At 46.1% G+C, this 15,766-nt stretch overlaps 1 protein-coding gene across 1 annotated transcript in view; it reads right to left on the reverse strand.

The window, feature by feature from the left end:
* Window positions 1-15,766, reverse strand: part of LAMA3 (laminin subunit alpha 3) — a 244,789-nt gene that overhangs the window by 176,513 nt on the left and 52,510 nt on the right. Inside the window, exon 5 of the mRNA XM_073679182.1 lies at window positions 170-340. Coding sequence (XP_073535283.1) covers window positions 170-340 — 171 coding nt within the window. The remainder of the gene's footprint in view (window positions 1-169; window positions 341-15,766) is intronic.

Below are 15,766 nucleotides of genomic sequence, written 5' to 3' on the forward strand. Positions count from 1 at the left end.
ATTCGTCAGAGTAAAAGAGTCAAATTTCTAGCGAATCAGCAGAATTTCTGCAACAAAATGTTGACATTTTTATTTGAAGAACTTTATTTGTCATCTGTTCTTATGTATGGTCTTATGTAAATAGATATGCAAAGAACAAGACAAAATAAATCTCTCCAGTGTTACTTACCCTCCGTGTTACTGTTTGATCTTTTTCTGCTTTCGATATTAGATGACCAAGAAGAGTGTTTGTTCTAAGGAAACGCAGACGAATGTTTGTAGCCTTTGTAAATTCTCTTAGTATAGGAGAGTCCATAAAATGCTTAGCACCGGGTCGCCCACTTACCAGCCTCACTACCACCTGAAATTCAGGAGATAAATATTTTCAAGTTTAAAAAAACAAATTTTTTAAATAACCTTTTACAAATTTCTGAGTTTATAGAAACTCCTGTTGAGGGCTCTTGCTCTGGAGAACCTCGTGTCTACACATGTCTAAGGTTTTAAAGCTGTCAAGTTCAACCATGATCAGTGCTGATGCTTAGTCTTTTTTTTGTATAATTGTTAACTAATCTTTATATTTTTAATGGAGAAATAATCATACTCTCTGCTATTCACAAACATCAGGAGGTAATAAGTCCCAGTGACAAATATCTGATAATACCCACTTGGACTTAGCAAAAGTTAATTTCTTTAGGTTCCAAATGTTTTGATTGCTAACTCTGCAGCCACTATTACATTGTGTGTCCAATTCAAAGTGAGAAATTTGGTGAAAAGGTTTCTTTAAATTATAAGGCCATTGACCAAAACTGCTTTAAGAAAGACTACACTTGGCAGAAGCAGCCAGCATGCTCTCTCCAGACTACAATATAACTAGCATTGTCAGAACTTGAATTTGATCTCCCTTTACTTGATGCTTATCTTATTACATACCATTACAATTAAATTACTTTATTACTGATCCAGTAGCAAGCATGGAAAGGTAATAATTTTCTTTCCTAATTATCCTAACACATAGGCCTGGTTCCCAAGTTTTGGCAAGTCTATTAAAGTGCCATAAAATCAATTTACGTTATTTGGAACAAGAAATCCATGAACCAATGTTCTATTTTTGATATTCATTTTCAGCTCACTACATGCTTCTTCACCCATTATGTATCCTGTTATCCGAATACAAAACACAAATACAATTTTGAGCAATTAACTTGTCCCTAATATTATATCTAAGAATTTTCATTGAGATCAAAGAATTTTTCTACAAGTGATTTTTGCTGTAATCCCATTATCACAGCAGATTATGAAAAATATTTATTAGTTCTGAAGTTTAATGTGTTATTAACTATCAAGCTCAATGGGATTAGATGTGAGATGTGTAAAGCACTACTCCTTATAGTGAGAACTTATATACATGGATGCATCACGGCTTTATGCAACTTTTCAGTACCGTATCGCGGTATACATCCCATTATATATAAAGCCACATTGAGTTTTTTATGTGGGATTCCTACAGACTCAATTAAAATGGGCATGGCACGGAATGCTCCAGCATAATGTGGTACTGAGGTACCATATGGTGACACATGCAATTCCTATGTTTGCACAGTACAGAGCTATTGGGGAATCAGGCACTGCTGAAAAAAATTATGTGATAAATTGACTTTTTATCAATACATTGGATCCTTTTTTTCCATTTTTCTTGTAAGAACAAAAAAAATCAAAGCTTCTCCTATCAACTGCTGAATATGAGTCTAATGGTGCATAATGGGTTAAACAAGAATCTGAGCTTTGTACCATTTCTCTAATCTTTTTCTCTGTAAATTGCAAATATTTTCACATTTTAGTTATACGTTTCTGTGTCCTTTTTTGCAGTTTTATATTTTATATCTGCTATATTTTATTGGCTCTGTGTGGAAATTGGAGATATGTCTTTTATCTTTTTCCTTCACTGATGTGCTGATTCTTACCTTGGACCCAGAAGAGAAAAGGATATGGTTAAATAGATGAAAAAGCCTTCGTTACTTACCGGTAACGGGATTTTTCGGAGCCCATGACAGCACCACGTGAGAGAGAGAGGATCCACCCATCAAGGACAGGAAACCTACAGGTTAAAAAGGGCGGCCCTCTCTTCCCGCCTCAGTTTAGTTAACAGAGCATGAGAGTACCGCCAAGGTTAGTTATAACAAAACATAATCACATTAAGTACATTACTTTTCATCAATTTCCTGCAAGGGTGCACATTAAGAAATCAACTCTACGGGAGTGCACAACACCAGTGAAGGGAGGGAATATAAAGGTGCTGTCATGGGCTCCGAAAAATCCTGTTAACGGTAAGTAACTAAGGCTTTATTCGGTCTCCCATGACAGCACCACATGAGAGAATTACAGAGACGAAGGAAATTAGGGAGGGCCCCTCCTCCACCTTAACTTCTGCAAAGGACAGAAACTTCCTCCAGGTCCTGGCATAAATACGGGTGGTAACAGGTTTTCTGCTAGCCAGGAGAGTATTCACTACATTTGCGGGGAATCCTTTGTTGGTCAATAACACCCTCTCAAATTCCACGCCGTCAAATGTAGACTAGGGGCTGGAGGATGGGAAAGTGGCCCCTGAGTGAGGAGGTCCGGAATCTCCGGAAGAACCCAGGGATCTGATATGGACATCTTCCGGAGACAAGGGAACCACGGTCTTTTGGGCCAAAAGGGGCATATGAGTATCACCCTGGCCCGGTCTGCCCTAATCTTTCTTAACACTGCTGGGAGCAGGACTATGGGAGGGAAGGCATATGCCAGAGGAAATCTCCAGGGAACCATGAAGGTGTCCACTGCCAGGGGTCCTTCTCTGGGGTTAAGGAACAAAAATTTTCCACTTTCCGATTGGCCCTTGTTGCGAATAAGTCCACAGTCGGAAGGCCCCACGTTTCTACAATTCTGGAGAATATTTGCGTATTTAGGGACCACTCTCCCTCTTTTACAGAAGTACGGCTGAGGAAATCCGCTGTGATGTTTTCCTTCCCTTTTAGATGAGTAGCCGAAAGAGAGGGACAATGATCTTCGGCTTTCAGCAAAAGTGTGTTCGCTACCCTCATCAAGTTTCTTGAGCGGGTTCCCCCTTGGTGGTTTATGTAAGCTACCGTGACTTGATTGTCCGAGAGTATACGGACATGCTGGCCCTGTAAATATATAAGGAACTCGTTGAACGCATGCTGCACCGCCAGAAGCTCCTTAACATTTGATGACAACTGTCGCTCACTGCTTGACCAGGATCCCTGCACTAATTTCCCTTCAAAGTGAGCTCCCCAACCTGTAGCACTTGCATCAGTGGACAAGACTGCAGTTGGACTACATTCCCAGGGAACCCCTTTAGCAAGATTGTCTTGTCGTAACCACCAACGAAGTGACCGTATGGCACGAGGACCTAGCGTAAACTCACGGTCTAGATGCCCCTCTAAAGCTGCGTTATTGTACAACACATCCCACTGAAAAGCTCTTGAATGTAATTGTGACCAACGAACCGCGGGAAAAGTGGAGGTGAAGGTTCCCAATAGTGACATGGCCTTACGGAGTGACATAGAAGGTTTACGTATATACTGTGCTACCAACCCCCGGATTCCATAAATTTTTTCTTCTGGAAGATAACATAGCTGTTTCCTAGAATCTAATATGACCCCCAGATATTGTTGTACCTTGAGTGGAGATAGTCTAGACTTTTCTAAATTTAGAAACCACCCCAAGCTCTTTAAGACCGACATGGCCTCCCGCAGGTGGGTCTCGCACTGAACAAACGAGTTCCCCACTATCAGGAGATCATCCAGGTAAGGGATAATTAGAATGTCCCTTTCTCTTACATGGGCCATAACTTCCGCCATTACTTTAGCAAGAACTCGCGGGGCTATAGCTAAACCAAAGGGGAGTGCAGTGTATTGAAAGTGTTTAACCACCCCGTCAATTTCAATGGCCAGCCTCAAGTATTTCTGATAGTCACTATGAATTGGGATATGGTAATACGCATCTTTGAGATCGAGCACTACCATATAGCAGTGGGGAAAAAGTAACTTTATTACGGATTTTAAAGACTCCATTTTAAAGGTATGTATTTTAAGGAAATTATTCAGGGATTTCAGATTTATGATTGTCCTGAAACTTCCATCCGGTTTCGGAACCAAGAAGAGCGGGGAGTAGAAACCGAGACCCTTTTCCGCCTCCGGAACCTCAATCAGGACGTGCTTTCTTATTAGGGCTTGTATTTCCGAAACGAGGGCAGCCTGGCGTTCTGGGGAAGAACTGGAGGGAACAACCATGAATCTTTTGTGAGGCAATGCTTTAAATTGAAATTTAAGACCATACTTAATCAGGCTTAAAATCCAATTACTATGAGAAATCTGTTCCCAAGCTGGGACAAAAAATTACAATCTCCCTCCCACCTGGGCTGATTGTGTATCCCCTGGCTTCTGCTCAATTTTTGGAGACGGACCAAAGAGTAGACCTTTACCTTTTCGACCCCTTTCGTCAGACTTGTCTTGCTCCCTGAAATATCTTTTCCGGAAAAATTTCCTCTTCCGGAACGATCTCTTAAAGGAGGGTAGAGGTACTGATGGAAACCCCTTCTTAGGGTCCCCAGATTTCTCCAATAAGTCATCCATGGTCTGACCAAAGAGGTATTCTCCTTCGCACGGGATTGTGCACAGTCTGGATTTAGTCTGTAAATCCCCTGGCCAGCATTTAATCCACAATACTCGCCGAGCCGCATTTGACAGTGCTGCTGATTTTGCTGCCAACCTTACTGAGTCCACAGATGCATCAGCAAGAAAAGCTGCCGCCCCCTGAACCAGTGGAAGGGAAGAAATAATGTCTTTCCTAGAAGTCCCATTCTTCAACTGTCTGTCTAGCTGTTCAAGCCAAACCATCAGGGCTCTGGACGTACAGGTGGCTGCTACTGTTGGCCTCAGTGCTCCCGCAGCTGTCTCCCATGCCCCTTTCAAGAAAGTATCAGCCCGTCGGTCTAGGGGGTCTCTCAATGCACCCATATCATCGAACGGGAGGGAAGTTCTTCTCGCTGCTTTGGCAACAGCAACATCCAGTTTGGGTGCTTTTAACCAGGAGGAACACATAGCATCCTCAAATGGATATCTCCTTTTAAAGGATGGAGGAACACTACCCTTCTTGTCAGGCTTTCTCCACTCCTTATCAATGAGGTCTTTCACCTTTGAATTTACTGGAAAGCACCTTCTTTTCTTTAGTCCCAGACCACCAAACATAACATCCTCAGCTGACTTCTCCTATCCCCATTGTAGATCGGACGGCTTTTACTAGGGCATCGACCTCCTTCAGGGGAAAGCACTGTCTATCTGGCTCACTGTCAGAGGAAGAGAAGGCGGAGGAGGAAGCGACCGATAGTTCAGGGTCTGAACCCGGCTGAGTTTCTTGAGGAATATGCCCAGACTCTGAACCCTGCAAGGCTTTGCCTATTTCTTCCCTTATTAAAGTTCTTAGGCCTAGGGAAAAATCTGGGGTTTCCTCTGACATCATCTTGCTAATACAAAGCTGGCATAACTTCTTGGTATATGAATCAGGGAGTGGACAGCTACATAAGGCACATTCTCTGTGTTTGGATTTTGAGGAACATTTCTTGCTCTAAAAGAAAGTTATAGATAGAAAGAAGGAGGAAACATTAGTAGAACTTTCACGAAGATTCCACTCACCCCACAGAGCCTTCGGTACCGTAGAAGCAGAAGAATCCAACATGCATGGCGAGGAATCACGCCGCACTGGACCGTCCTTCCTGCTCTTAGTGGCAGCTCTAGCTGAACGACCAGACCCTAGCCGGGAATGACGCTGCGCCACTAGTTGTGAGGGCTCCCCAGAGGGCTGCTCCTGCAGCAGATGTTGTTGCCTAGGTGACAGCTCTTGTGAATCTTCCATAACTTACAGTGAAAGAATGGGCTGGGAAGCACCTCTGTATGTTACCAGACCCTTTATATACTGGCCATACCGGTACCATGTGTGGGTGTGTGTCTCTTTTTTTTTTTTCCCAGGAGGGCGTTACCTGCTCCTTGGTCTTCCTCCCCAAGTGGCCAGGTGGGTTCATCGCCCCAGGTGGGCTCCTCGCCGCCAGGTCCTTTAATCACCCGGTGTTAGCTGCTCGCGCGCAAAATTCAAATCCCAGGGCTCCGGCCCCTTCCGGTGACGTCACGGGGACTTCCTGCCCGGCGCACCGGAAGTCACGTCACTAGGTCGCGCCTGTCACGTGACCCGCCGGCGCGACCTGGATCTCCTGCGATTTGTAGCGGGGGGAGGAAGCCCGCTAGCGGCCCCACACCTGGCAGACATCTACCTCCCCGTGAGGCGATGTCGCGCCCGCCGCAACGCTCACGGAGGCGCCCCACTGAGCCCTACCGTGGCATCTCCAGAGGATCGGGACGGACCGGCTCCAACCACCTGCTGTGGCCCTCTCTGGGACAGGAGTCCAACTTCTGCAGGTAAACCTGCGAGGTCTCCCATCATGGACAGGAAACCTAAACTGAGGCGGGAAGAGAGGGCCGCCCTTTTTAACCTGTAGGTTTCCTGTCCTTGATGGGCGGATCCTCTCTCTCTCACGTGGTGCTGTCATGGGAGACCGAATAAATAGAAAGTATGAAAATGTTCAGCCTTTGGCGATTCAACAATGCTATTATTATTATTATCATAATTCTAAATTATTTTTACTTAATTATTTTTCTTTTTTTTTTTTGTGCATTGGTAGTATTATACATTGTCATAAAACGCTTGCACTTTACTAATTTATATAATTCAATACTATTATATTAATATTAACATATCACGTATTCTTGTTATAGTCACTATATGATTCTGCTTTTTATCAATTCTATTACATTAGCACCTTGTTTTACCAGCTGCCCTTTTTACATACTAGTGGTTTGTAGTATTCAGACTTTAACCGCTTCCCGACCGCCCACTGTAGATAAACGTCCGCGCTGCCTGGGCTCTGTGCAGCGCGGACGTTTAAAAACGGTGGGTGGTCTCGCAGTGCTCAGGACCCCCTGGGTCCTGCAAGCGCTGTGAGAGCGGTGCAGAGCGTTAGCTCTGACAGGGAACATCATCGGGACCTGATTAGATCAGGTCCCAGTGATGTTAACCCTTTGCTGTCTTCTATATGCTCTGATCTATAGTGATCGCGGCATATAGGAGACAGCAGGAGGAGAGGGGGTCGTCCACTTACCTCTCTGACGACCCCTTGATTGCTTTCAGGACCTGGCATTGCTATGGCAGCTGGAGGTCACATGACCGCCTCCAGCTCTGCCATATATGGTGTCCTTCCTGTCTGACTTCAGCCTGTATGTAGCTGATGCCAGACAGGAAACTGACTGAAAGAGTCAGTGAAGATCTCATGTAATGTAATATATGTCTATTACATTACATGAGATCAGGGATCAGAAAAATAAAAATTAATGTCCCATACAGGGACTAAGTAAAAATGTAAAAAAAGTAAAAAAAAATGTTTTGAAACTGTTAAAAAAAAAATACAAAATAAATAAAAATAAATAAATAAAATATTAAACCGATAAATCCATATAGTTATGCAAAAATAAAAAAAGTACACATATTTGGTATTGCCGCGTTCGAAACAACCCGAGCTATAAAACTGTCACACTAATTAACTCCTTATGTGTACACCGTAATAAAAATAAATAAAAAACGGAGCAAAAAACTATGCTTTTTCCTCATATCGCCAAACAAAAAGTGGAAAAGAATGCGATCAAAAAGCAAAATGGAAATAGAAATGGTACCGCTGAAAACGTCATCTTGTTCTGCAAAAATCAAGCCACTATACAGCTCCATCAGCCAAAAAATAAAAAAGTTATACCTCTCAGAATAAAGCAATGCAAAAAAAATATTTTTTCTTTAAAATTGTTTTATTGTGTAAAAGCGCCAAAACATAAAAAAATATACAGTAAGTGTAGTATCGCTGTAAATGTACTGACCCGAAGAATAACGCTGCCTGATCACTTTTACCACACGCAGAACGGCATAAAAAAAAACCTCAAAAAACAATTCCTGAATTGTTGGTTTTTGTTAATTTTACCTCCCAAAAAAACGGAATAGAAAGCGATCAAAAAATGTCACGTACCCACAAATGGTACCAATAAAAATGTCAACTCGTCCCGCAAAAAACAAGCCATCACATGACTCTGTCGGCCGAAATATGGAAAAATTATAGCTCTCAAAATATGGCGATGCAAAAACTAGATTTTGCAAAAAAAAAGCGTCTCTTAGTGTGTGACAGCTGTCAGTCATAAAATCCCGATATAAATCTGGTATCTCTGTAATCGCACTGACCCGAAGAATAAAGTAATCTAATCAGTTATATCACACTAGGAACGGCGTAAAAAAATAAATAAAACCAATTCTTCACCTGCTACTGAATTGTTTATTATGTCTCCCAAAGATCGCAGTATGGCTCGGCACACATTTATCCTGCGCTCTGCGCTGAGCACTTACGCCAGAGTTTCCATGTAAATCTCTGAAATATGTGATTCAGCCGGAACCCATGACGGAAGATTCCCTGTAATGAGGCAGATATAGGCCACTGTGGATGCCGTCTGGCCTGTGATCCCACGGTGTCATTTGTTTTAGGCGTGCATAAAAGTGCGGTTGGCCACAGTTTTGTGCACTTCTGAAAAAAAGGACACCGCTAAACAGAGGCCAGACGGAGTCCAGAGTAACTCTGCTGCCTCATTACAGTGAATGGATCCCGCAGGGGTTTCATCTGAATTACATCACTTGGAAATTTAGATGGAAACCCCGATGTAAGTGCTCAGCCTAGAGCGCCGGATAAATGTTACGTAAAATGTTCCCAATAAAAGCTTCAACTCAGTCCTCAAAAAAAGCTAGTCCCCACTCAGGTCCGTCATCTGTTAAAAATATAAGGGACTTCCAAGTTACTGGTAGCAGAAAGGCTCTGGAAAAGCGAAATGGCCCTTGCCCCCCAAAAGAAATTCAAAAAATTTTATGCTCCCAAATCCAAATGCCTATTCTACAATAATTTGTTCTCCAATTGTCAAATAGCACTCCGTCCCCCCCAGATCTCGCCGTATGGCTGAGCGGTACGATACAGCCACATATGGGGTATTGGCACTTTTAGAAGAAATTGTGTGACACATTTCGGCACCATTTTTACCCATTGCCCTGTGTGAAAATGTAAAATCTGAGGGTAAAACATTTTTTTGTGGTAAAAATATAATTATGCTTATTTCACTGCCCAATGGTATAAATTTAAAAATTAAAAAATACTCACTACTTCCCTAGATGAATTCCTTGAGAGGTGTAGTTTACAAAATGGGGTCACTTGTGGGGGTTTCTGCTGTTTCTGCATGTCAGCGACTCTTCAAATGTGACATGGTGTCTGCTGCCTATCCCAGCCAACATAGCGCTCCTTTCTCTTCCGAACCCTGCTGTACACCAAAGCAGTGGTTTTCCCCCACATATGGGGTATCGGCGTGTTCAGGAGAAATTGCACAACAAATTTCATGGTGCAATTTATCCTATTACCCTTATGATAATGCAAAATTAAGGGATGAAAAACGTTTTTGCGGGAAAAATGTGAAAAATTTTATTTTTACAGCTGATTATTATAAACTTCTGTGAAGCACCTTGGGGTTCAAGGTGCTCACCACACATCTAGATAAGTTCCCTAAGGGGTCTAGTTTCCAAAATGGTGTCACTTGTGGGGGGTTTCCACTGTTTAGGCACATCAGGGGCTCCCCAAATGCAACATGGCGTCCGCTAATTATTCAAACAAATTTTGCATTCAAAAAGTCAAATGGCGCTCCTTTCCTTCCGAGCCCTGCCGTGCACCCAAACAGTGGTTTGCCTCCACATATGGGGTATCGGCGTGTTCAGGAGAAATTGCACAACAAATTTCATGGTGCAATTTATCCTATTACCCTTATGATAATGCAAAATTAAGGGATGAAAAACGTTTTTGCGGGAAAAATGTGAAAATTTTATTTTTACAGCTGATTATTATAAACTTCTGTGAAGCACGTTGGGGTTCAAGGTGCTCACCACACATCTAGATAAGTTCCCTAAGGGGTCTAGTTTCCAAAATGGTGTCACTTGTGGGGGGTTTCCACTGTTTAGGAACATCAGGGGCTCTCCAAACGCAACATGGCGTCTGCTAATTATTCAGACAAATTTTACATTCAGAAAGTCAAATGGCGCTCCTTCCCTTCCAAACCCTGCCGTGCGCCCAAACAGTGGTTTTCCCCCACATATGGGGTATCGGCGTGTTCAGGAGAAATTGCACAACAAATTTAATGGTGCAATTTATCCTATTACCATTATGATAATGGAAAATTAAGGGATGAAAAACGTTTTTGTGGGAAAAATGTGAAAATTTTATTTTTACAGCTCAATATTATAAACTTCTGTGAAGCACCTTGGGGTTCAAGGTGCTCACCACACATCTAGATATGTTCCCTAAGGGGTCTAGTTTCCAAAATGGTGTCACTTGTGGGGGGTTTCCACTGTTTAGTCACATCAGGAGCTCTCCAAACGCAACATGGTGTCTGCTAATTATTCAGACAAATTTTACATTCAAAAAGTCTAATGGCGCTCCTTCCTTTTCGAGCCCTGCCGTGCGCCCAAACAGTGGTTTTCCCTCACATATGGGGTATCAGCACGCTCAAGAGAAATTGCACAAAAAATTTTGGGGTCCATTTTTTCCTGTTACCCCTGTAAAAATAAAAAAAATTGGGTCTAAAGTAACATTTTTGTGAAAAAAGTTAAATGTTAATTTTTTTCTTCCACATTCCAAAAATTTCTGTCAAGCACCTGAAGGGTTAATAAAGTTCTTGAATGTGGTTTTGAGCACCTTGAGGGGTGCAGTTTTTAGAACGGTGTCACTTTTGGGTATTTTCTGTCATAAAGACCCCTCAAAGTGACTTCAAATATGATGTGGTCCCTAAAAAAATGTTTTTGTAAATTTTGTTGGAAAAATGAGAAATCGCTGGTCAATTTTTAACCCTTATAGCTCCCTAACAAAAAAAAATTTTGGTTCCAAAATTGTGCTGATGTAAAGTAGACATGTGGGAAATGTTATTTATTAAGTATTTTGTGTGACATATTTCTCTGATTTAAGGGCTGAAAAATTCAAAGTTTGAAAATTGCAAAATTTTCAAAATTTTCGCCAAATTTCCGATTTTTTCACAAATAAACGCATGTGATATCAAAGAAATTTTACCACTATCATGAAGTACAATATGTCACGAAAAAACAAACTCAGAATCAGGGGGATCCGTTGAAGCGTTCCAGAGTAATTGCTTCATAAAGTGACAGTGGTCAGAATTGAAAAAATTGGCCCGGTCACGAAGGCAAAAACAGGCTCTGGTGCGAACTTTAGTGTAATATGGCACGGGAGAATATACAGATTGTAGCGCTGGCGTCCCTGCCCTCTGCTAGGCAGGGACGCTGCTCCCCTCACCGCTCTGCTCCGTGCCCGGCGTCCTCTCCCCGCTCTGCTGTCAGCGCGCGCTCCTTCCCGGCGTCCTCCTCCCGCTCTGCTCTCAGCGCGCGCTCCTTCCCGGCCCCTGTGCTTAGGGCGCGCGCGCGCGCGCGCTCCCCTCCTCTTAAAGGGGCCGCGCGCGCCGTCCTAAGGAGTCCCCGGCCAATGGCCGGAGGACTTCATCATATATAAGGCACCTCCTCCAAAATGGAGGTGCCCGAGCAATGTTGTTTGCACCTATGTCTCACCTGTGCTTCAGCCCTCAGGTCCCGTTGCCAGTTACCTGCCAGTTACCTGCCAGTTTCCTGCCAGTTTCCTGCTAGTTACCTGCCTGATTCCTGCCTGAATACTTGTTACCTGCCTGCCTGCCTGAGGTCCGACGGTCTGCCTTACAACTCCGGTCAGTCTGTCTAAGGACCAACTTGTCCGCTCACCTGGGAGCACACATCAGCTACCTGCCTGCTTGCCTGAGGTCCGACGGTCCGCTTTACAACTCCGGTCAGTCTGTCTATGGACCAGCTTGCCCGCTCACCTGGGAGCGCTTCTCCGCTACCTGCCTGCTTGCCAGCCCGGATGCTCCGTTGTCACGTGCTGTGACCACCAGCTATCTCAGAGACTCTTGCCCGCTCACCTGGGAGCGCATCTCCGTTACCCGCCTGCTTGCCAGCCTGGAGGTCCCGTTGTCACGTGCGGTGACCACCAGCTATTCCAGAGACTCTTGCCCGCTCACCTGGGAGCGCTTCTCCGTTACCTACCTGCCTGCCAGCCCGGAGGTTCCGCCGTCACGTGCCGTGACCACCTGCTATTCCAGAGACTCTCGCTTGCTCACCTGGGAGCACACATCTACCATCTGCCTGCTAGCCTACCCGGAGGCTCTGCCATCACAGGTCGTACCTACCCCTTACCCAGAGACTGCCCTGATCACTTGCCGTAACTCCCTGTCCGTTCACCCAGAGACTGCCACCCGCTCCCTTACAAGGGCCGCCCCCTTGTATAGTAGCTCAGAGGTTCCGCCTCCCGGACCCGTTACAGTTTGCTCGGGCCATGGAACCCGGTGGCACCCAAGCTCCCTCGCTCTCGGACCTCTGTCTTGAACTGTCCCGTCAGAGGTCCCAACAGGAGGCCATCCTGGGTCACCTGCGGAATGTTAATACTCGCCTGAACACTCTGTCTGATCCACCAACAACCTCCGCCAGTGCCATATCTTGCAATCCGGCAGCTCCGCTGCCCACTAATACTATGGTATCCTACCCCGGACCCCGGCTCTCTGCACCTCCTCGCTTCGGAGGCGACCCCGTCCAGGCTCGGGGCTTCATAAATCAGTGCACCCTGCACTTCGAACTTTTGTCCCATCAGTTTAATTCCGACCGGACCAAAATTGCCTTTATCATGTCCCATCTCACCGGGGAGGCCCTGGCCTGGCTAAATCCTCTATGGGAGAGAGGAGACCCCCTGGTGTCCAACTTGCCTGCTTTTCTCTCGGCTTTCCGGAAAGTCTTCGACGAACCCGGACGGAAGACCTCATCCGCATCCTCTCTGCTACGCCTCCGTCAGGAGGGTCTCACCGTGGGCCAATATGCCATACGGTTCCGCACCCTTGCCTCGGAGCTGGCCTGGGATAACGACGCTCTGGTATCCGTCTTCTGGGAGGGTCTGTCCGGTCGTATTAAAGATGAACTTGCTGGTCGGGACATTCCTACCTCTCTCGATGATCTAATAACCCTTGCCACCCGGATTGACCTACGGTTCCTGGAGCGTGCCAAAGAGGTCACCCGTGAGAGAAGGATTCCACGTTTAGCTCCTACTTTCCAGAAACCCGTCATTCCCTCCATCTCTCCCCAGGTACACTCTCCTGAGCCTATGCAGGTCGACCAGACCAAGATGGTCAAAACCCGTCAGGACTCACGCCGTGCCGAGGGGAGCTGCTTCTACTGTGGCAGTAAGGAGCACCGGATCCGTGCCTGCCCGGAGAGGTCGGGAAACGCCTGTGTCTAGGTTCGCTCAGAGAGGTCCACCTAGACAAGAATAAATCCTCTCCATCCCTGCTGTTGTCAGTTTCGATCATCTACGGGGAGAACCGTTATTTCGAACTAGCCCAACTTGACTCTGGAGCAGCCGGGAACCTTATTTCACAGTCCCTGGTTGAGAAATACCGCATCCCCACCAAACCTCTGGCTGTACCCTTGTCTGTCGCTGCCGTGGATGGGGGCCTCTTACCTCGCCCCATTCAACTCATCACCGAATCCATTACCCTGCAGGTGGGAATGCTGCATTCTGAAAGTATCTCCTTTCATGTTCTGCCTGGACTCTCTCACGCCCTCTTGCTAGGTCTGCCCTGGCTCCAGAGACATGCACCCGTGCTAGACTGGCAAACCGGAGAGGTCCTTCGCTGGGGACAAGACTGTCATAAAACCTGCCTGGTTCCCGTCCATCCCGTCCGTCCCTCTCCTACCCCAGCTAATCTACCTGGACTTCCGATTCCTTATTGGTCTTATGCAGATGTCTTTAATAAAAAGGAGGCAGAGACATTACCACCACATAGACCATACGACTGTCCCATCGATCTGCTACCCGGTACTACTCCTCCCCGTGGGCGTATCTATCCTTTATCCGCTGCTGAAACCCGGTCAATGTCCGAATATATTGAGGAGAATCTGGCCAGAGGATTCATCCGGAAATCTACCTCCCCGGCGGGAGCAGGCTTCTTTTTCGTCAAAAAGAAGGACAGCTCTCTCCGTCCCTGTATAGATTATAGAGGCCTAAACCTGATCACGGTGAAGAATAAGTACCCCCTTCCGCTCATTCCAGAATTATTTGATCGCCTGAGGGGGGCTAGGATCTTCACCAAACTGGACCTTCGTGGGGCGTACAACCTGGTTCGTATTCGTCAGGGGGATGAATGGAAGACGGCATTCAACACCCGGGACGGCCACTATGAATACCTGGTAATGCCCTTTGGTCTCTGTAACGCTCCTGCCGTCTTTCAAGAGTTGGTCAATGACATCTTCCGGGACCTTCTCTACTCCTGCGTAGTGGTGTATCTGGACGACATCTTGGTCTTCTCTCCGGATCTCCAGACTCACCGGAGGGACGTTCGTCAGGTCCTGCTCAGGCTAAGGCAGAACCATCTCTACGCTAAATTTGAGAAGTGCCTCTTTGAGCAGACCTCGCTTCCGTTTCTGGGCTACATTATCTCTCAGACCGGCCTACAAATGGATCCTGAGAAACTGTCTGCCATCGAGAAATGGCCCCGACCGGAGGGGTTGAAGGCCATTCAGCGATTCCTGGGCTTCGCCAACTACTACCGCCTCTTCATACCACACTTCTCTTCCCGGACGGCCCCAATTTCTGCGCTCACCCGTAAAGGTACTAATCCTAAAGAGTGGCCACCCGAAGCAGAGGAGGCCTTTCTTTCCCTTAAACAGGCCTTCTCTTCCGCCCCGGTGCTGCATCGCCCAGATGGCAACAAACAGTTCTTCCTGGAAGTTGACGCCTCCTCCTCTGGAGCCGGAGCGGTACTTACTCAAAAATCATCTTCCGGGAGGATGGTAACTTGTGGCTTCTTCTCTAAACTCTTCTCCTCCTCTGAGCGCAACTATTCCATAGGAGACCGAGAGTTATTGGCCATCAAACTGGCATTGGAGGAGTGGCGTTACCTGCTCGAGGGGGCTCTTCACCCAGTAATAATTTACACTGACCACAAGAACTTGGCTTACCTCCAGCATGCCCAGAGACTTAACCCGCGCCAAGCCCGGTGGTCCTTGTTTTTTGCTCGTTTTGATTTTGTCCTTCATTTTCGCCCGGCTGACAAAAACGTCAAGGAGGACGCCTTGTCTCGGTCCTTTCTGGTGTCTGATCTCGAGGAGGATCCGAAACATATCATCGATCCCGCCAGAGTAATGCAGGTGGCTCCCGTGAGTCTAAATCGTCTTCCTCCTGGTAAGACGTTCGTACCAGTACCTGATCGGGAGAAGATCCTACACTGGGGTCATTCGTCTAAACTAGCTGGCCACGCCGGTCAGAAAAAGACCCTCCAGCTTATTACCCGGCACTACTGGTGGCCTAACCTGCACAAGGATGTAATAGACTTTGTTTCTGCCTGTGTGTCCTGCGCCCGCAACAAAGTTCCGAGACACCTGCCGGCCGGCCGTCTCCTACCTCTGCCAGTACCTGCTGCCCCCTGGCAGCATATAGCGATGGACTTCATTACTGATCTACCCGTCTCTGCCGGTTGTACGGTCATTTGGGTGGTCGCTGACCGCTTCTCCAAGATGGCTCACTTCATTCCACTGC

Source organism: Phyllobates terribilis, unplaced genomic scaffold (genome assembly GCF_046119375.1).
Source record: "Phyllobates terribilis strain yellow unplaced genomic scaffold, ASM4611937v1 Scaffold_4__5_contigs__length_816908805, whole genome shotgun sequence".
Lineage (NCBI taxonomy): Eukaryota > Metazoa > Chordata > Amphibia > Anura > Dendrobatidae > Phyllobates > Phyllobates terribilis.